Genomic DNA, 22375 nt, shown 5'->3' with positions numbered 1-22375 from the left:
TCTGCAAATATGCCGCTTTCTGGGAGTCCGAACACGTTTGGGACCCCCAGAAACTCTCCCATTTATTTCCCCCAACTTACACCAAGCTGTGAAACATCAGTAGTTTGTGGCAAACTCAACTCACTTCAAAAGCAGCAGTATGACAGAATAAATATGAATAAATGAATACAATTTATTTCAATCAGTCATAAAAGAAAAAAAATACAACACACACAGAAACATACCGACCGAAATGGCATAGGCTGAAGCTCAACGCTTATTTTCGACTACCCTTTAATACACTTCGAGCTGTTTGTCATAAATTGATATGTATTGTCAATCTAAACATGACGCAAGAGAATTAGGCATTCTGTATTTAAAACACACCCACCCACGCACGCGCGCGCGCACACACACACACACACACACACACACACACAAAGTCCACTATAATGCTAACATAATGGAAAACGCCATAGACACAGGCTAACAGTTAGCCTCTAGTGGCGGTGTGTGGATATTTGAATACAAATTGTACACAAAATCATATATTATTTTCGATTGTAAAGAATGACTAATATTACTGCTGAGGAATTGTGACTTCTCCATGTTTAGTGAGATATGAGTAATTTATTCCTTGACCACAGCTAACTAAAAAAAAACAACCTCAGAACTCAAATCATCTTTCCGCATTGTAGGCTAATAATGGAAAATACCATTCATCCATTCCACCCTCCCAAAGAAAACAACAAAAGTTTTCTAAATGAAATACTATGTATATTATACTTTATTAAAACATGCAGGAATTACATAAATACAATTAACAATAAACCATTTTTGTTCCACTTTCTCATTTTACTGTCTCCACCTTGACCACACTGGGGCAGGACAAACAAACATGGTCCAGACAATCAATCAGGAGGTGTGCAGTGAAAACCGTCAATTTTTGATTCAATCACTATGTGAGAAGGGCCGAGTTATGGCAGGAAGATGCGTCTAATCAAAAAGCCCTGAGCATCTGACACTTCCAGGCCGGACCTCACAACTCTCTTGACCTAACTCTGTATAATTTTTCTTCCTCTTTCCCAAGCTCAAGGGTTTAGTCAAGGTGACGACTTCAAGATTTCCGTGACGACTGAGCTGAAGACGATCCGGAAGAATCCTTGAAGGAGTGCATCAAAGTATGGTAGAGAAGGCTGGGGGAAGAGTGCATTAACACTCCAGGGATGTTACTTTTGTAAGAGAAAACTTGTTTGGATTTGAAATATATTTTTATGAAAGTCTTGAAACACCTCGTAGTATTAATACATTTAAATGAGCCAAGTATGACATAAATATAACAATGTCATATTTGTTTTTCTCATCTGTATTGGTATTTGTTTCAAGCTGAAATATCTGGGCCACAATGTCAAAGAGAAGAGAAAAACACCATCAGCTTTGTGTGAGCTCTGATTATCTCAAGCTGAAAGCTTTTTGTGATCCCGGCTGTACTGAGCGATGATGCTCCTTTTTTGTTGCATGCAGTAGTTTCCTAGATAAATAATGGCACTAGGTAGCACATTATACTCCACTTTCCCTCTGCAATTCATCCCCTGCAGCTGAGATAAGCAGCACAGTCTAGATTAACAGAATCGAAAAAGTCATTGAAGCATTTCATTTCAGTTTCGTGGCTGTTTCTTTATCACTTTGGCCTGCCCGTTTTTCTTTTCCTTTTATTCCCCACGGGATCCTCTGGCACCGGTGGCAACCACATGACACACCTCCACATCGGCACCCAGTTTCTGCAGCTCGTCCAGCCAGATTTGTTGCTTCTGGGACAGACGGTCATTCGGCCCCTTCACTTCCACCAACTAAAACAGCATACGTCACTGACTTGAAGCAATCAGGAATCCCAGTTTTTTTACAACTACAATACACACTACTGTACTGCATTTACAAAAAAAAAAAAAATCAGGGGAAGCTCCCACCTTGTAAGTCTTATCAGATGAATTCCACACGACAAGGTCAGGCAATCCTCCACGACAGTGCCTGAAATCTTTCGCCATCCGTGCGATAACTCCTGCTAAGAAGGCTCCACCCATGCATGACACGAGAGACTGCAAATAAACACCACCGTGGATTCAATTATCATTACGCAACACACAATAGACTTTTATTTAAAAAAAAAGAAGATATTTGAAAACAAAGTACCTGGGCTTGACTAAGCGAGGAGAATCGCTCCCAGTTGGCACATGAGCACACTTTACCCTCTTGGGAAGTCCAAACATCCTCTAACATATCCTGCAAGGTTTCTACAGATGCTTCGCTAATTAACTGTACACGGTAATCCACTGCTTCTCTTCGGTTCTCATAGAAACAGTCAGTGTAAAAGTCTAGTGGGCATGCCTGTGACAGAAAGGGAAAATAAACATGTAGAGATGTCTAGATATTCTGTAAAATGTATAGTTTGTTTGGGATTATTATACTGCACCTGGTACAGATTTCGAAAAACGTCTGGTATACCGTTCATAAAAATGATGTCCCACAACAGAAGGGCAAAGAGTGTTGAGAATGTTGAGCCCTCTCCGTGGATTCCTGGTAGATTCAAACAAATCATTTTTCTTTTCACTTTACCAAACATTTAAAGGGCCAATTGACTAATTGAGCCATTTTCAGCAGGAAAAAGTTAATATTTTGTCTCTAATTATTGTGATAAAACTTCATTACCTTTTATGGACAATTAATACACCTTTAACTCTTTTACAAAAAACGACAGTGCCAGCGGATTTCGAGCATTTTAACTCATCATTCAAGGCAAACAGAATATTGTGTGCTGTGACTACATAAACATGGTGGGTACCACATGAAAGATCACATTCCATTCTTTCATTAGAAAAAAAAATATGTTTCTACCTTATTCCCGTACTTTAGTCATCACCATTTGAAAATAGGTAATTTGAGTGACATTGAGCGAAAATTGAAAAGATAAGGACAAAACCAGCTTTTTTGTGAGAAGATACATTTTCTGCACAAGGGTGACTTTGACACTAATATTTTTTGTTTAGTGACGCTCTGTGAATTAGATTTAATGTCACAAAGGCTTTGATCATTCAAGTCGTCCTTGAAAACGTTCAATTTCGTCAGATTTGTCATGTTTCATTGTAATTTCATACTACCAGGAGCCCATTGAAAAGTGATACAATGCTGCCATCTGCTGGCCATAGTTAGAGGGTGTTTTTGATTTCACAAGCCCATTGAGCAGGCAACGCTGTGCAACAAGTTGCACTGTCCATTGAGAAAAAACCCAGTAGTAAACGTCAATTAACGTTTTTGGCGGCATTTATTTTGATTTTAGTATACGTCATAAAAATTTTTGGGTGGTAAAAGACTTAAAAACTAATTTTTCCACTTGCTGTCGACTGAAGATGACATCACCTGTGCTGAGGAAGTAGGTAACAACCAATCATGGCTCATGTGTTAACTGGGTTTGGTCAGCAAACTGAGCCATGATTGGTCGTTACCCACTCAGCACAGGTTATGTCATCTTCAGTCGACAGCAAGTGGAAAAACGCGTTTTTTAAGGCATTCATTGTACATGAAAAATAATGAAGTTACCAAATTAATTCTGGACAAAATATTAACTTTTTGCTGATAAAAATGGCTCAATGAGTCAAGTATCCCTTTAAATCATAATCTCACGACGCTTACCTTGGTCAAAGCCTTGCTGCTGGTAATGTGCTAATGACAGATCTTCCACGGAGCATATTACAGTGCCATCAGTACAATCGTCCCCATTTGATGGTATTAGAAACCGTGATTTCCCCATTCCCCCTTCATGGGGAAACAGCTGTCCTCGGATGGTCACCTGCAAACGACGATCCAAGACGAGGCAAGTTTCACATTTACGTTCAGCCACATGCCGATTTTATACCCACGTGTTTGACATCTTGGACATCGACAGTAGGCAGATCTCCGAGCTGCAGACGGTACTTCTTGAAGCTGGCGGACTCTCTCATCCTCGAAGCTCTCTGGTAGAGGGACAGCTTATGTCCCGTTCGCACGAAAGGGTCAGACAGGCCATCTCTGATAGCGCAGATCGTCTGCAAGGCATCGAAAGCAACAACTCAGACTCAGTGTGACAATGACTAGGTTTTAAAAGATGAAGAATCAACTCCATGCACTGACTTGTTCGGGTTTTTTCAGGTGCTGTTGAAGGTTCAGCGCCAGTCTTTCCCACCAGCGCCCTCGACTGTCAGGACAGTAAACATCCTGCAGAAGTAAGGACCGCAACTCGTCGACAGCCTCCTGGGATTTTAAGAAAACGTTTTCTATCCACAGCTGATGATAGATAAGTTCAAAATACTTGAATCAGATGAGAAAACCTCATAGCGACGTAGCCTCTGTAAGATCTCCACGCCTCTTGACAATATACGCGTGTAAGCCCATCCTGTGGTGAAGCTGCGTAGGAATACAGGGAGCTCCTTTTGGTGACTAGAAGACACGACGAAGGTAATTATGCCACAAGGACCATGGACAGAAAGTCTGTGTCAAATGCCATAACACCAGACACTTAAAGGGAAAGTCAACCTTAAACATTTCTTGACAATTATATGTTATATGTGACCTCACTTGTCTAAACATGACATTCTGATTAATATTACATTTGTGGAATATGATTTATGCAGCAAAATCCAGCCGTTTTTTTTTTCCATCTCAGGGGGCGGCCATTTTGCTATGGAGGACTAAAACTGACAAAATTCAAAATAAATAAATGACTAAAAGTGAAAATAGAAAACAGATATAAATTAAATTAGAAAATATATATAATTGGAAATAAAAACAACTATATATATATATATATATTAGGGGTGTGAATTGCCTAGTACCCGGCGATTCGATTCGTATCACGATTCATAGGTCACGATTCGATACCGATTAATCCCAATACAAATCTATAAATTGATTATTGCGATTGCGTTTGGATTTATTAGTGCCCAGGAAGTAGTTCTCAGTTTAAAAAAAGAAAAAGAAAAAGAGTTGAAGACTCCTGGTGTAGATGTTGTGGCTAGTAAGGGCATAACATTCAAACAAGTTTATAAAATTTGCACACGCAAAAAATCCCAAAATTGAATCATTAAAGACTCTAAAAGTAAAATTTATGAAAAAATCAATAAATAGGTAGAAGGGGGAAAAAAAAAAGATGCCTTTATTTATTTATTTATTTATTTAAAAATGCCGTTCCAACCTGAGGTCATAACTCATCTTCAAATCCTGCCATTCATTCTTAGCTGTAGTGTACAGGCCGAGAGCCTCTTCCCAGTGACCTCCTTGCATAGCCAAGGTCACCTCCTGCAAGGCTCGCATGGCTGCTTCATACCTGAGGGGAGTCACACAACCATGAGAAATAATAGACTCAAACTATCTGAGAACGCACACTAGGCTCACCTGATGAGGTCATCTCTCTCCCGGAACACCTTTGCCGTGCGCTGCACTGTGTAATCGGGGAAGGCCAAACGCCCCGAGTTGACCAGCAGGATGGTATAAAGCTGGCTTTGTCCACCTGCTGCCATCTCCTCCTCATCCATCGTGTCTGTCAGCGAGAAGAGCAGAAGGATGCGAGAAAAAATAGCCCGGGGATCGTGGCGCAGACGCACACAGGAACCTGCCAGCTGCTTTGCCCTTTAGGGGTAGAAAGAATTTGATCACATCATTATTTCAGCACAGCTATGGCAGGCCATACCGTATTGGGTTATCTTACCTTTTCACGATGACAGCCCCGATGTTGTTTTGAGCCTGGCTCAGAGAGAAGAGTGACTTTTGCTTGCTCAACCGGAGAAGCCCATCCACGAGCTGTTGTTTTTGAGTCCCAGAATTGCCCAGATGAAAAGTCTTCGCCAGCGCTTTGAGCTCAGGGGCAGGTAAGAGATCAAGAGCTTCTTCTATGTTGCATAGGTCATTCTCTAAAAACAAACAAACAAAAACAACAACTATTAAATTAAATGCTTAAAAATTGCATTGTTTAAGAAAAATACTAATACAAATATGCATGTGAGGTGTCTACTTTGGAGGCGCCATCCTCAGATTCTACACTGTAGCATCTGTGACTTGGAATGTGCGTGGCTTACAAAGGCAGGGCCTTGATTGACTCAAATGGAGTGTTAAACATAATTGTGCAAAATTCTAGTGGCCAAAAGTGGAATTGCACCCAAAAATAAAGAACAAAATTGGACCCCCAAAAAATAGGCAATGGAGGGGAGTTTAGTGAACAGTGTATGTCGTACCGAGTGCATTACAGCGGCAGCTAAGAAAGATAATGATAATCATATCCTGACCGGTTATAGCAGTTACCTGTCTGCAGAAGACCCCCTTGCACCAGATCCTGAGCAACAGGCCGCAGATCACTGCATATTTCTTCATAATCCAGTTTTTCCACTTGAAGCCACTTCAGTTTCCGCTGAAACAGTCTCACGTACAACTTTTGTCCCATGACTACAAAAGACAGGGGGGGGGGGGGCAAACACATGTGAGAAACAAGGCATTAAAGAGGATCTGCAACATTCCGGCAATACCTGAGAGTTCCTGAAACGCTTGCACGATCGTCATGTCATCTTCGTTGAACAGGGCTTTGTCATCCTCGTTCTCCAGCACGGCCCGTAGGACAGTCTGGAAATTGCGGAGGTAGTAGGGCAGTCTTTGTGGGGGTGTGGCGTTGTCTCTCTGGTCACTGTTGCTTTTCTCAGCCACACTCACTGCCTGTAAAACGCTGCTAGTACAGGAGGAATTGTCTGCGCTAGAAAGGGGATTATAATCTGCAGGAGAGGGCACTTCGGGAAAGGGTTTAAGTTTTACATCATCTTCTGTCGAGTTGGTTCCCTCGTGTTTTGGTTTCTTTCTTAAACTAGACACGTTACCTTTAGCAGGTGTCTCTGTCTTTCTCTTAACTAATTTAGAGGAAGAGGAGAGTGACACTTTTGGCCACATCTCTGTTTTTAGGTCTTTTCCCAAACTTGCTGTTGTAAATGTCCCAGCATTGGTTGTTAACTCGACAGGTCTTACTGAGTCTGCGTCGCTTCCTGAAGCCTGGCTGGCGAGATTTTCTTTCTGTGAGTTGCTAATATCATCCAATTGGTTTTTATTCAGATCAGAAACTGCATCTGCATATTTAACATCTGAGTGGGTTCTATCATTTGTCTTTTGGCATGTTCTAGATAACTTAGCGGACAGACTTCCAAGTTCGAGCTTTCTGACTACAGTCTTGCTGCTTATTTCCCGAGACACATTCGGAGAGGTTCTCGTCTTGAAATAAGGACTGGTCTTGGTTTCTTCTTCCAGCACTGGATCTTCAATGGACTTCAATGAACTCCTGCTTGGTGACACGACAATATTACTTGCTGATGAGGCACTGCTGTCTGGTCTCTCAAAGTTCTTGCACTGCAAATCAATGTGTTCATTGATCCCGAATCTGGAAACCATCTGACCACAAAGAGGGCAGGACAGCTTGGGGGGTTGCGGGCTGCTGAAGAACGACGTGATGGGAATTGTGTTGACAGCCTGACCGCCGCTTCGCTTCTTGTTCTTGGACAACGACAAACTCCGCCTGGTTTTCTGTTTGTCTCCTTTGCCTGCCATGCTCAACGACAAAAGTGAAAAACAAAGTTTCAAGTATTTTTTCCGAAAACTTGTGACGTACCCGCTGCTAACCAGCACATTTCAAGATAGCTTAGATGCTAATTTTGCTCGAAATGGGTAACGACGCGAAGAGAACGTGCGCCTGCAACAGAAATGAAGAACATGTCTACGAATAAAAACAATAACACGCAAAACCGAGGTGGAAGACCCAAAACCGGTTCTCCCGTTTTAGCACCAGCTAAATAACAAACCCGCCTGTCAGACTAGACAAGCAGAAGAACGAAAGCATTTCAGAACATAGCAATCGATCCCAAACGCATCGATATGTTTGCCCTCCTCCCATGCGCCCGTTTACCGTTATATTTATTTTTGTGCTATTTAAAAAAAAAATTGATTTACTTATTTATTTGTATTTATGTTTTAAAAAAAGGAAAATTACTTTTTCTTTTTGTGTGGAAATGAGACACAATTCACAGTTCAACAACAACAGCAATAATAATAATAATAATAAACAACTCTCAAGTTCACTCAACTTTATAGCGCTTCTACGACAGCTGCAGCTGTAACAAAACACAACAGAACACACAATATATACATTATCAATAATACAACCATAACAAATCAACAAAATATTTTTCTACGTTCATATTTACTTAGTCGTTTGAAGCGGTTTTAGATGAAAGAGGAGATTCAAACTCTCCTTTCACAAGAAGAATACTGTACACTGCATCATTCATCCATCCATCTATTGGATCTCAAAGTGCTGCTGGTTTATTTTTTTTTTCCAGATGTAAAGTTTTTTCCCCCTTCTTCTTTATTAATAAAAAACAGCATACAAAGAAGCTACTGGTTAAAATCATGTTAAAAGGACAATATAAACTAAAATTGTGACATCACCATTCAAAGGCTGTTATGGAAGTTCACTTTAGATCCCTGCTGTGAAGCATAGTGAATTAATTGTTATTATGACTTTCTATCTCATTATTTTTTGGATAGCATCTCATTATTAGGACTTAGTATCCCGTAATTATGACTTTGTATATCATGATCTCATTATGACTCAATCAATGTCTCATATGGCTTAACATTTTTTGTAGTGTTTTTTTTCTTCCGTAAATATGCGTATACATACTATCTCATATTTATAATTGTAACCATTAATTTGTAACAAAAATTAACACGTCGCATTATGTGCGATTATTGAACTGTTAAATAATGTTGCGTTAAGGCGTGAATGTGCTTCATCACCTATTCTGCATAATATCAACGTCGAGCACCCGCTGTGGTCACGTGACACATTCCGTATCTTCTATATACACATTCCTGGGCAGCTGTGCGTGTGCGGCTTTTATTAGAAATCACCATCCCGTAGAGCAATCTGATCTGAACGTGCAGCACGTTCAGAAGGGTGAGCCAGACGACCCTACCGATGACGGTAAGTGCACTGATGGATGTTTACAATTATATTTGGGTGTAGGCATACGCTGATTTGATAAGACACAAAGCTGGACGTGCTCATCTGGTAGCACATCAGTGGGATGTCAGCATGGTGCAGTCTTTAAATCAAGGTCGATGTGCAGTTTTGCATGAGAAGAATTGGCTCGATTGAGATGGTAAACCCTAATAAGTGTTTGCCGGGCCTCATCCATACGCACTAACGTACACAATATTTAAAATCAAATGTCTCGTTGTATAATGCGACGTTCACTGGCGGAACGATCACAACAAGCATCCCCTGCAGCTGCGGCAAAAGTTCGCCATAAAAACGGTTTCGAAATTAGCTCTCCGAACGCGTCAAGGGCAGGGCGAACAGCACACACGCCTTTTTTTTTTTTTAATGCCCGTTTTGGCTTTTTAATTGACAGTTCAGCACCATGGAGAAATCAATTGACATGGGAGGATCCCACTCGAGTGACTGGATTCTATCATCGCGGCGTTCAACCAATTCGATCAGAATAACACGACGAAAAATTAATTAGGAGTTATCGAATTCCTCATCTGAATCGTGTGCTGATCTGAAGACCAGTGTCGTCGTGTGTCACACCGCTCGTTGCCATTGCTTGAAGAGTGCACAGTAGGTGTCAAATCGTGTGATGTCGTATTTTCTAGAGTGAGCACCTAATTACACATTGCATTCATCCTTCTCCTAGTTTAAGGACAATTAGTGGGTTTGAAGTTTAGTAGTTCAATTACATTTTGGCAACACAATTCAGAAGTTTGAAGTTCGAACCTTGGCTATGTGTGGAGCTTGCATGTTCTCCCCAGTGCTTGTGGGGTTTTCACCATTTATTCCTTCTACATCAAAACAACAACAACAAGAAAGGAAATTAGATGTTTTCCCAGTCCTCAAATGCATTCTTACCGAACTGTGGCACTATATACTTTGTTGTGCATGTATTGCTTGTGCATACATCGTGATGTTGTTCAAATGTAGCAAGAACAATGCATTGAACCACCATCGTTGTCATTACTAGCTTGTTGGAAGTGGAACATATTTGATAAGCCACAAATTGTGGGTCTCGTTTGTGTCAAATGTGTTACTGATCTTACAGATTAGATTGCACATGTTTGCTGCGGTTTCCTCGTTCCTCAGGACACCATGACATGATTAGAGCTGACACAACAAAGCAAGACTATTAATCAACATCATTAGCGGCTAACAGTTCCATGGCGGTGCACCATGGAATACAGTATTCATGACATTGTACTAGTGTCGAATCATTTTTGAAAAAATAACCTGCATTTTTTGTCTCACTCGTTATTACGACTGCGAATATGCAATACATTTTTATTTATTTAGTTATTTTTGGCAAGCACAAGCAATAAATCAACCCGTTTTACTATAAACAATATAAAAAAAAATTATACATAAAAAATTTGGTCTGCATAGGTTAGGCTTGTGCTAAAATAAAATAAATTGAACCTAAGTAACATGAAATACAGTTTATTCATCTAATTCAGTTAGCGTTGATTTGGGCAAGTTTGATGCCGCTTTTTTTTGGGTTCCTAATGCCCCCCCCCCCCCCGCCCAAAAAAAAAATCTTGTCCACAAATCTATATCGTCATGTGTTTTTTTTTTCTTTTTTAAGCCCAAAAAAGGTTGAGCTCTACCTCGACTAGTTTCGACGCCGACTGCCGCCTTCCTCAGAAGCTGTCAAACTGATGATCCTGGGCGTGGCCGGCGTGGCGGAGCTGTCATGTGACGCTCCACGCCGACTACGCCCACCGTCGCTCGATGATCTCCAGAGAAGTGGATCCCATGTGTGGGAAAGTTGAAAAGTTCCTTCGTGAGAAGACGCGTCACAACTGTCAGTTTGACGACAGCTTCTGAGGAAGGCGGCAGTCGTCGCCGAAACTAGTCAAGGTAAAGCACAACCTTTTTTTTGTCTTAAAATAGAAAAGAAAAAAAAACACAGGACAGTGTACCTAATGTTGTGGTTATTGTTTGTATAGAATGCCACTTGTAATTTCCTGTCTGGTTTGGAGTCATGGAAGAAAGAGATTGCAGTATGGAAATATATGCATCAAAGATGTTTCACAAAGATAATGCTTTTCATGGTACATAGTACATAATGCAATAATCCCAGAGAGCTAATTTTGTTTTGTTTTTAATATTCGCAGGGTTGAGAGCATCTGACTTAATGAGCCTGTAATGGCTCATAAGAGTAGACAAGGCCCAATTTCCTGGGGGAACTAAGCAGAACCAAGCAGCTCACAGAAATTTGATGAGGGGGGGGGGGGGGTGTCCGCACAATCATCCTCCACCTTGAAGGATGATAACAACGACTAGCTAGAGTCCTACTAACACTCCCCCGTATGAATCGCGAACCAAGAGGCGAAGACATGGAGGACGCGCGCTCCGAATACGACAACGTGGGCTCTGACGTGGAGCAGGACTATGACGAGGTGCTGCATTTGAACAGGGAGGGCATCATGGACATGAGGTACTACAAGCAGTACTGCCCCGAGGATGTAAAAAACGTAGGCGGTAAAAACGGAAACGAAAGCAGCGACGCCGCTGACCAGTTCACAGCCACGCCTCGCCAAAGCACAGAAAGACGGAACGGATCACAACGCGACGCTAAACCTCACAAGGCAGGCCGTCCCTTTAGGTCGCGTTGCACTCCTGTTGCGAGGGAGGCGGCGGAGGGCGAAGAAGCCGGAAAGGGCCTGGAGAACCGATTCTTCTTTTGTGACGGAGATGAAATAGAGGAGGTGCTGGATGGGGCCAGATTTATAGAGGATTTAGAGGACACAGAAGACAGTGATCAAAGACAGGCTGGCATTTACCAGGACAATGAACGGATTAGAAAGGGTCGTGACGAGAGGGATCGAGACGGCGACTGCGGAATGAGAAGAAACTACACCATACCAGGAGCCAACAGAAATTGCGAGTCATCACACACGAGCTCAAAAGAGGAGAGACAAGCGAAAGGACGAGGAAGGAGGGCAGCTGGACAGGACATTGAGCACATTACCTCTGGGGTTAAAGGTTGCACAACTAACAAAAATGATCGAGTGAAGACCTCATCCAAGGAAAACAGGAAGGCTCCTGCGAGGACCAAAGCGAAATCCAGCAAGCCATCCCCTCGTCATTCTCATGGCCAAGCGCCTACAAACAGCCACAAGGCCCTACCTCGAAGAGAGGTCGCTTCTGTTCCCAGACCCAGCTCCTCGAGTAGCAACCGGGAGAGCGAGCCCAATACCGTCAAGCAGACTTCACCTCTCTGTCATGTGCCTGAGCAAGAAAAAATGTCCCCTGTGGAGAGCCAGGGCCAAAGCCAGCCACAGAAAGTCCAGCAGGTTTGTGAGATCCATTTGCAGAGGCAATTTACAGCCAAATCGGGTCATTCAAACCTCGGTGTTGTTTTATGTCTTTTAAGAATCCAGACATTCAATCCCAGGTATGTAAGATTAACTCGTTCACTGCCATTATATAGACGTCAAAAATTCATTTGAGCTATTTCTATTAGTTTCACATTTTTTTGAGTGTGACAACCTAGAATTTTTTTATTGTACATTTAGAACGGATATAAAATGTGTGATTAATCGTGAGTTAACTATTGAAGTCATGCGATTAATTACAATAAAACTATTTTTTTTAAAAAAATAATCTTTCCTTTTCTTTTTTTATTAGGGACATCAGGCGATTATTTTTTTAATTGTAATTAATCACATGACTTCACTCGTTAACTCAAGATTAATCACAAATTTTACATTTGTTCTAAATGTACACCAAAAAAAATTCTAGGTTTTCATACTCTTGTTAACAAAAGTGGAAAAAATGTGAAACTAATAGAAATAGTTCAAATGACTTTTTTACGTCTATAGCCGTCAATGGCAGTGAATGAGTTAAAGGAGGGTGGCACTGTTAAATAAATACCTTTCCACAACACAATTTTTATTATTTTCCATGGCAGAAAACATGTAGGGGAGAGTGGTGGGGTAATTAGTGCCAATTTTTACTTAAAGTGTCTTCATTGCAAGGGGATGGCAGGAATGCCTCCAACTAAAATATGTTCCTATAATTTAGGATGTTGTGCATCTCTGGTAGCAATCACTTTGGATCTTCAATAAACTGTTTGAGAAATATAGCTTTAGAAAAAAGGTGGTTTTTTTTGGCACAACTTGCCCCCTGTGCGGGGTAGGTTGTGCCATTAGTCACAATTTAGTGGGGTCAATTGTGTAAAGTAAAGTAAAGTAAAAAAGATCATTTTAATCTCACAAACGATACTGCTATATAAAAGAAAGACAAATTCAATACAAAACTTTGATTTGCAGGTTTCAAAGGGCCTTTTCTTCATTCCTTTCTGTTCCTGTTCAGCCTTTTTATCTACTCTTTCTTTGTGAGCCTTCTCCAACTGCATCTTCTCAAGTGTGTCAGTCACAATTATTTCTTGTTTTTACTTTTTTAGAATTCTGTTCTTTCTTTCTGTGGATTTTGGCAAAGGATTTTTTTTTTCTCAAGACGCATAACCCAAGTGAGCAGAACATCCAGATTTGTCATTTTTTTCCCTTATCCCTATATTATTTTTATGGCCATCCTGCAGATTATTTAAAAAAAAAAATCTAATTTCCAACCAGAGGTATGGTCTTCCTCTCTTTCACTGTTCTTTCCAATTCCTCAAGAGGAGTTGAAACCCTGTCTGTCTTCTTTATGTATCTGGTGGCATGATGAAGTTTGGTAAAAAAAAATAAGAGTGAAACATACTTTTAGTAATCAAATATAAGAATACAGTTTACTACAACAATAAAATACAATTAAGTAATATAGAGTAAATAATCATCATTTAGGGGAAGTAATTTAGGGAAACCCCAAGCCCGCCATTTTGAAAAAAAGTGCATCCCCCAGCTGTTTTGAGCCAACATCATGCTAACCTTATAGAGTCTAGACCAGGGGTGGGCACACTCGGTCCTCGAGGGCCGGAATCCTGCATGATGTAGCTTACTAAAGCACTAAAACATGTGTGAACTGTTTTCAAAGTTGTCTATAATTTTTCAAACACAGCCATCAAAAAACCTTAATCATAGAAATTTTACTTTAGAGGGTAAAAAGAGGTCTTTTGAATTTATATGTGCTTACCTCACAAGCCATGTGACTCCCTTTTTTACCGGATGAGTGAAATGGATGTCTCTTCAAAAATATGTGGTCACATGGCCAATTTCTTCTATGGTTTTCGAAATAACAGGGGTGGAACTACTTGCCCTTTGGCACAAATTACCCCACTCTCCCCTATTGTTTACAATATCAGTGGTTCTCATCCTTGGTCTTCAGGGATCCTGTTTTCCATGTCTCCCTCAGCCAACACAGGTGAGGATCGTTATAAGGCTTCCCCAGAGCTTGCTGATTAGTTGATCATTTGAATCGCAGGTGAGGGTCGTTATCGGGCTTCCCCAGAGCTGGCTGATTAACTGGTCATTTGAATCACCTGTGTTGGCTGAGGGAGACATAGAAAACAGGCTGGATAGGGGCCCGTGAGAACGGGGGTTGAGAAACACTGGTTTACATGCTCCTAACAAGGACAGGCGGTAGAGAAACTGAATGGATCGTCTCTTCCTTGGTGGAGGTAACAAACAATTTAAAATCCCTTTTTTCTTTTTTAATATCAGGATGAGGAGCCAAGCCCAGCCGTGATGCAGGAGCAAGTTCCCGAGCAGCCGAGGTTGCCTCAAAGTCCAGAACTCCTTCCAGATGAGGAGAGCGGCTCCCCCAAGGTTAAAACCTACATTTATTAGCAATACACATCTAATTAGGTGTTTTTTTAAGAACCATCCAGCAGATATAGGAAGTGTACACACCCTTGTCTAAATACTAGAATGTTATGTAAAACATGGCAATCTGTACAATAAATTTAATTGATAGATACTGTACTTGGAAAAAGTATAACAAAGCTACATTTTACAATAATAATTTGCATGTGCACAGTGTGCTTTTGTAAACTTACTGTAAGTATTGTGATATAACAATTAACAATAGGACAGTTATAGTTAATGGGATTTCACACCAAAAATTCAAACCCAATTTTCACAAAATATTGTAAACGGGGAAGAACCAATTAATTTTTGGTCAGACTCGAGTCTCTAGCTCAAGGTTCAAATATATTTATTTATTAGTCCCGCAAATGCCCAGTTACTTGTCATCCTTATGAAGTAGCTTGCAAATCTTTACAATTTCATATATTCCACAAAGTAAGCAACAAGCTCTAAATGTGTATTGAAACAATTTATTATTATTATTATTATTATTTTATTTTATGTAAGAACACTTCTGGTTGTGGTGGTAGGACATTGTTCAATTATGAAAAAAAGACTTTCTTTCATTTTAAGCAATATTATTTACCGATAGAATTTAGTGATACATAATATTTTATCTTTTAAATGACTTTGTGCCCCATTCATCTTTGTTTTTATGTGCTGTATGTACAATATGTACTTGTTTTTTTTTTTAGTTTGGGAAACACCGCAGTATATTAATGGGGCAGTTGATATGATAACTAATGTTGTATTTATTCTTTATGTATTGTTTTCTATTTTGTTGAATTTTAGCCTGATGTCATTATTAATTTTTATTTTATTTTAAACTGACTATTGAGATGGTCAGTAAGTACAGTACAGATAATCTCACTACTGTACTAGATAAATGATTAATATTAGGTAACTGACCAAAATCAACATTTTTTTTCTAAAGAAAACACAAGAAGCTGCTTCCTTCCCCAGTTTTGAAGACGGTAAGTTTTTCAGAATAATCCTAAACTGATAGTTCAGTGCATATTAATACAATTCTTGACGTATGTTAAAGTCTTACATTGGCAGCTTTGTTTTCTTTGTGGCTGTTTCACAAAGTCCCAGGTCCCTGTGAGCCAGAAGATCTGATTGATGGGATCATCTTTGCCGCTAACTACCTTGGCTGCACTCAAGTGCTGTCTGACAAAAATCCATCCAAGACTGTCCGCATGTCGCAGGCCCATGAGGCCGTCAGTCGTATTAAGGTAGCTGACCTCTTTGGTAAGTACTCATTTGAATTAACTGACTTTTTTTTTTTTTTTTTTTGTGTGTAAAAGAGCCAAGATGAAGATTCCCAAATGATGACAGAAGTCGACCTGTTTATCTCTACTAAGACGGTCAAGGTGCTCAATGCTGACACACAGGTGAGGAAGCGTGCGCGCTGGATCAGCTTCCAGTTTTGCTTGAATTCTTATGCAGGAAATTCATTCTTTTTATTCTCCCTCCAGGATACAATGATGGACAGCGCCTTGCGCACCATCTCCTATATCGCTGACATTGGCAGTATTGTGGTTCTGATGGCACGCAGGCGCTTGTCTCAGACGTCATCGGAGGATTTCGCTGAATCGGTGGAGTCCAGCGGCGAAGGGACTAGTCAGTACGGCATGATCTGCTATGTCTTTGAGTCAGAGGATGTAAGTAGCCATTAGCATTGCACCGCTAAATCATATGATTAACTAACAAGTTTTTCAAGATAGAAGCTGTTTGTTTTATTTTTTATTTTTTTTATGCTTTGGCTTGCGGGGTAAAAACCATACAAGACGATGTATGGTAACAGTGAACCCTTTGGCTGATAGCGTCTGCAGCATGAAATAATAAATATGAGAGCAGAGCCTTTTTATTTATTAACTCATTCACTGCCATTGACGGCTATAGACGTCAAAAATTCATTTAAACTATTTCTATTAGTTTCACATTTTTTTCCACTTTTGTTAACAAGAGTATAAAAACCTAGAAAAAAATGTATTGTACATTTATAACAGATATAAAATTTGCGATTAATCTTGAGTTAACTAGTGAAGTCGTGATTAATTACAATTAAAAAAATAATAATCGCCTGACGCCCCTAATAAAAAAAGAAAAGGAAAGATTATTAAAAATTAGGGGCGTTAAACAATTAATTTTTTAAATTGTAATTAATCACATGACTTCAATAGTTAACTCACGATTAATCACAAATGTTATATCTGTTATAAATGTACAATAAAAAAATTATAAAAAACGGACTCCCTGTACAGTACAGTGGATCCCCGCTACTCGTGGGGGATCGGGACCATGCCCGACTGCAAATTGCAAAAAATCACAAATAATTGACGCTCATTATAATTGCCATGAAAAGAAAAAGGTTGCAAGGGATTGGTTAAAGTGAGGTATGGGGAAAGGTGATTTGAGTTCTGAGCATGTTTACATAATGAATTAGACTAGTATCTTGAGGCGCCACTCTATTTGGTTATGTGTTGTTGTTGTCAGCTATGATGTTTTTTTTTTGCTGAGTCACATCCCATCTCCCACAGGCCCAGCTCATCGCACAATCCATTGGTCAGGCCTTTAGCGTGGCCTACAGAGAATTCCTGCGAGCCAATGGCATCAATCCGACAGACTTAAGTCAGAAACAATACAGCGACATCATCAACTCCCAGGAAATGTACCACGACGACCTCATCCACTTTTCAAACTCGGACAACTGCAAAGAGGTGTGTGCCAAAGTAGGATTCTTGTGAATCGAATACATTTTTGAATACAACTTATGTGGTGTAGCTGTGCGTGGAGAAGCAGAAAGGGGAGAACCTCGGGGTGGTGATTGTCGAGTCGGGCTGGGGCTCCATTCTGCCCACGGTCATCCTCGCCGGAATGCTCAACAGCGGCCCTGCAGCACGCTCGGGCAAACTCAGTGTTGGTGATCAGATTATGTCCATCAATGACACCAGCCTGGTAGGGCTGCCTCTAGCTACCTGCCAAGGCATCATCAAGGTATGCAGATCATCTTCATGGACACTTGATATTTGCCATATGATGGATGGATGTTTTATTCGTTTGCTCATAATGCACCAGTGATCCGATGTCTGAGATTGAATGTCACTATTGAATCTTTTTTTTATCATCGATTAAGTCACAAACCCGGATGAAAAATGGGTGGGCATCCGGTGTAAAAACAGCCAAACATATCATTGCTGTGGTAAAAACTGACAGGGAAAATCTGATCGACTTTTTACAGTATTTTATTGTTTGACTGCAGTATCAACTTTCGATCAATAGAGGGTGCTAATAGACAGTTTGAGGAGGATGAAGGCGTGACTACACTGGAAATATCTGAGTCGATGTGGTAACATGGTGCCGCTGAAGCTTCGAGGCAAAAATTTCGTGTCGACCCATTTTATTTTATGTAAATTTATCTTTTTAACATGACTTTTTTGCCAACCCTATTCTGATCTGTTAGCATTTGCTTTCGATTTATACACAATCAAGGTTGGGAGGGTTCCTTTCAAAATGTAATCCATTACAGTTACAAGTTACCAGCTAAAAAATGTAGTTAGTAACGTAATCCAAGTACCATAATATTAAAGTAACTTACTTTTGGACTACTCCAATATTGACTATGCCCATGAAGACAAAATAAAAATAAATATCACCACAATATATATTCTATACAATGTGCCCCTGCTATTTGCGGGTGAAAGGGACCCGGGCAGCCTACAAATAGCAAAAATCCTTGTGTAATTAAAAAGCATGTAGGCTATTGATTGATTGATTGATTGATTGAAGGCCATATGCTGTTTTCGAACTGTCACTGAAAGCAACCACACCTCACAGTTTGATAGATAGATTAGATAGATAGTCATCCAATGAGGATGACGATGTGTGACCTCAACTGCAAAATGAACTTTTATCCCAGTCACAAGTTTAGCCGTTTATATGTTGTGTATGATGTTTAAATAGTGAATTGGTGGGAGGAAGATTTGTTTGGAAGGTGTAACTCACATTATGGTTGTAGGCTAGCGGGCTAGCTAGCAAGAAGCTACAGCGCGTAGCATGCTGCTGGACTCTCAGATCAAATGTATTCCGTTACTCCCCAAGCCTGTACACAATGAACAGTAGAGTAGAGTGAGGAAGACATACCTGTGTATGCATGGACTTCCTGGATCTTCGAACATAACCGATCTAAATGTGCACAGCCAGTAGGGATGTCAAGAGAACGGCAATAATAAAATTGCCACTATAACGTCGTCGTGGTGAGGTCGTGAGGTTGTATTCCATTTGTGCAGTTCTACCACCCTCTTGTGGTTAGTTTATTAGTGCAGTATAATTTTAATTAGAAATGAATTAACCACATAGACCATACTTAGCCAATAAGAGCACATAAACAATGACATGTAATATGACACGACATGGCCAAGCTTATTTTTTTTTGTCACTGCTGTTACGTACAAAAACACAATATTGTGCTTTTCCCCCCATTTTTTTTTTTAACAACACCCCATCCTTTTGTGATAATTATTGTATCGGGTCGTTTTGAATATCGTTACATCACGAAAAGCCAGCCATAGGTCTTTGCATTTTCTACATTGGAGCTTATTTCCATGACTCCACATTCACTTCACTTATGTACTCTTATGTGTGGTGTGTTCCAGGGATTGAAGAATCAACTGAAAGTAAAGATGAGTATTGTAAGCTGCCCCCCTGTGACCACTGTCCTCATCAAGAGGCCCGATCTTAAATTCCAGCTTGGCTTCAGTGTTCAAAATGGCATAGTGAGTGAACAGCAAAAAATGGGGTGATGGCGTTGATGCACATGCAATAAAAAGTTATATGGTGATGGACCTTTTTCTCATTTTCAGATCTGCAGCCTGATGCGAGGCGGGATCGCCGAGAGAGGCGGCGTTCGCGTTGGACATCGAATCATAGAGATTAACGGTCAAAGCGTGGTTGCGATGCCGCATGAAAAAATCGTGCAGACCCTTTCCGTGTCGGTGGGTGAGGTAAGCGATCCTAATCTGCAGGAGTGCAAGAACAATTTCCTCTCCCCGTTTTGCAGTCTTTATGCTCACATAAACAAACTGGTTGCTAGCAGCATTTTAACATCTGCTGTGAGACATCTGCTCCAAATAGAGCACTGCATCGTCATATTTAAAAAGGGAAAAAAACCAAAAAACGAGTCATCATCACTTCTCATTCTCGTCTTTTGTCGTCTCTTTAAACGAATGAGTGTCATGTCTTAGAACGTGTTTATGACATCTTGAGGATTTTTATGTTGAAAAAGAAATGATAGGGCAAAATGCACTCTTTTGTTTCATGTTCATTTTGATCTCATTCATCTCTTATAAATACTGTAGCGCACACAAGATCAATCTCTTTGTGATTAATTATGAATTTAACAACTTCAATCTGGAAACGGGAGTATTGCGGAAAAAAACCTAAGCAAGCAAAGAGAGAACATGCAAACTCTTCACTTATGCCTACGCAAAAATCTATTCGCTGAAAGCTTCCTGGGGTTGGAAGATTCCAGCAGGTCGTCGTGGGCCTTTTCCATGCAGCAACAATGAGGCACACTCTCTAAACTTTAGAGTTATTAAAATACAGTGTAACCATCTTTATTCATCAGTGTTTTAAAGAGATATTGTGTTATTTTAAGTCATAAATAGTAGGGGTGGGAATCTTTGAATGTCTCACAATTCGATTCGATTCCGATTTTGGGGCCTGCGATTCAATTCAGAATCGAGTTTCAATTAAGAAACGATTTTTGATTCAAAAAGATTTGATTGACAATGATTTTTGCTTCAATCTATAGATGTGCAAGGAATTGTAATGATCTACTCCAGTCTGACTCGCTAATGCTAATTAGCGCGCTACTCGCGGCACTTTTATCACGCAAAAGAACGGCTCCACACTGCAAAAAAACAACTTTTATTGGAGTAACTTGATCGTGACTTTTTCCTTCTACTCTCTAATGTGGCTACAACTTAACAGTGTATTAGACCACGTGGACCCACACTGCCTCTAAGTGGCCAAATCAGGTACCACATGAACAGCGCTCCAAACAAAGGCACACAGACAAAGGCAAGACAGTATAAAATAATTTAAATAAAATCGATTTTGGGACATTTAAAATCAATTCTGAATCATACTAAATGAGAATCACGATTCTTAAAATAATCGATTTTTTGGCACACCCCTAACAAATAGTTTCTACCCGTCACATCCTTAAAATCCTATTTTGTCTGGTGTTGTGGAAGGGATTAAAATGTTGTAATGATGACTGTGAAATTAACTCATTCACTGCCATTGACGGCTACAGACGTCAAAAATTAATTTGAACTATTTCTATTAGTTTCACATTTTTTTGAGTGACCTAGATTTTTTTTATTGTACATTTAGAACGGATATAAAATTTGTGATTAATCGTGAGTTAACTATTGAAGTCATGCGATTAATTACAATTAAAATATTTAATTAATCTTTCCTTTTCTTTTCTTTTTATCAGGGGCATCAGGCGATTACATTTTTTAATTGTAATTAATCACAGGACTTCACTAGTTAACTCATGATTAATCACACATTTTATATCTATTCTAAATGTACAATATTTTTTTTCTAGGCTTTCATACTCTTGTGAACAAAAGTGGAAAAAAAAGTGAAACTAATAGAAATAGTTCAAATTAATTTTTGGCGTCTATAGCCGTCAATGGCAGTGAATGAGCTAACACGTTATTCTTGAAATCTGCACCAGATCAACATGAAGACGATGCCCGCTGTGATGTTCAGACTGCTCACAGGACAGGAGACGCCATCCTACATTTGAAGACGCAGCATTTGATTAGTGATGAGCAAAGTTGTATTTTTCTATCATTTTAATATCATTTGGGGGCTCTCGTTGCAATTCCGTAAAGAGGGTCCTGTTGTCATTTCAGGTTGAATCTTGAATTACATTCTCATAATGGCCTTACAATGTGAGTTCTGTAGTGCTGTGTGTGGAGTGTGGAAGAGAAGTAGCTTAATGGTCACTTTTATTTTCCTATGAAAAGAAGTGCATTTATATTTTAGTTAGTCATTTTTATAGTGTCCATGTAATTCTACTGTAAATACTATGGGTTACTCAAGGACTGGATTGGGAAGGCCATATTACTCGTACAGTATATGCATGGTATAATGACAAATTTCTGACCAAGAATACATGATAATATATTACAGTAAGTATTACACATGTACTGTATTACACTGTATGAAGCCACTAAAATTATGTGTAATTATGGAGACGCTGAAGGCCAAAGACACACCTTCATTTTGAAATGCAGTTTTAAGAGATAACCTTTACAAGAGCGTACAAGAATGTACATTACGGAATGAATGTAACAATGTAACACAAATAATACACTCTCACTGCTTCATTCTTGTTGTTTGTTTCTTTTTATTAAGGTGCCATACAAATAAAAAAACGGTATGTCATAAAACACACTTTTACCAAATAGTTTGGTGTTCATTCAACCTCTTTTCATTTTTCCAAAAGTTG

At 39.8% G+C, this 22375-nt stretch overlaps 2 protein-coding genes and 1 long non-coding RNA gene across 4 annotated transcripts; 1 reads left to right on the top strand and 2 right to left on the bottom strand.

Annotated features, from left to right (window-relative positions):
• Positions 1–748: 748 nt before the first annotated feature.
• Positions 749–7888, bottom strand: fan1 (FANCD2 and FANCI associated nuclease 1). The gene is made up of 13 exons (XM_086074862.1): positions 6528–7888; positions 6307–6447; positions 5717–5918; positions 5404–5637; positions 5204–5335; positions 4341–4449; positions 4144–4263; positions 3894–4058; positions 3667–3823; positions 2450–2553; positions 2170–2364; positions 1947–2075; positions 749–1829 (listed from the first exon to the last, which is right to left on the bottom strand). Exons 1-13 carry the CDS (start codon positions 7585–7587, stop codon positions 1692–1694), a joined length of 2886 nt encoding a protein of 961 aa, XP_085930988.1. The 5' UTR covers positions 7588–7888; the 3' UTR covers positions 749–1691.
• Positions 7889–8875: 987 nt separating this feature from the next.
• On the top strand, positions 8876–22320 carry apba2a (amyloid beta (A4) precursor protein-binding, family A, member 2a). 2 transcript variants are annotated; one of them, XM_086072777.1, is made up of 12 exons: positions 8876–9022; positions 11209–12390; positions 14698–14802; positions 15776–15815; positions 15937–16076; positions 16149–16235; positions 16320–16505; positions 17385–17564; positions 17629–17841; positions 19500–19619; positions 19707–19847; positions 21596–22320. In XM_086072777.1, exons 2-12 carry the CDS (start codon positions 11404–11406, stop codon positions 21665–21667), a joined length of 2271 nt encoding a protein of 756 aa, XP_085928903.1. In that variant the 5' UTR covers positions 8876–9022; positions 11209–11403; the 3' UTR covers positions 21668–22320. The 2 variants fall into 2 exon arrangements, with proteins under 2 accessions (XP_085928903.1, XP_085928902.1); XM_086072776.1 differs by having other exon boundaries at positions 15931–16076.
• Positions 15441–19118, bottom strand: LOC147175208 (uncharacterized). The gene is made up of 3 exons (XR_015094527.1): positions 18988–19118; positions 17659–17822; positions 15441–16489 (listed from the first exon to the last, which is right to left on the bottom strand). It is a non-coding gene; the product is annotated as an uncharacterized LOC147175208 (long non-coding RNA).
• Positions 22321–22375: the final 55 nt, after the last annotated feature.

The sequence above is a fragment of the Leptonotus elevatus genome, chromosome 4 (assembly GCF_054856555.1).
Source record: "Leptonotus elevatus isolate MCC_2025b chromosome 4, RoL_Lele_1.0, whole genome shotgun sequence".
NCBI lineage: Eukaryota > Metazoa > Chordata > Actinopteri > Syngnathiformes > Syngnathidae > Leptonotus > Leptonotus elevatus.
Note: the sequence above shows the minus strand (reverse complement) of the source record. Positions and strands in the feature narration are given on the sequence as shown.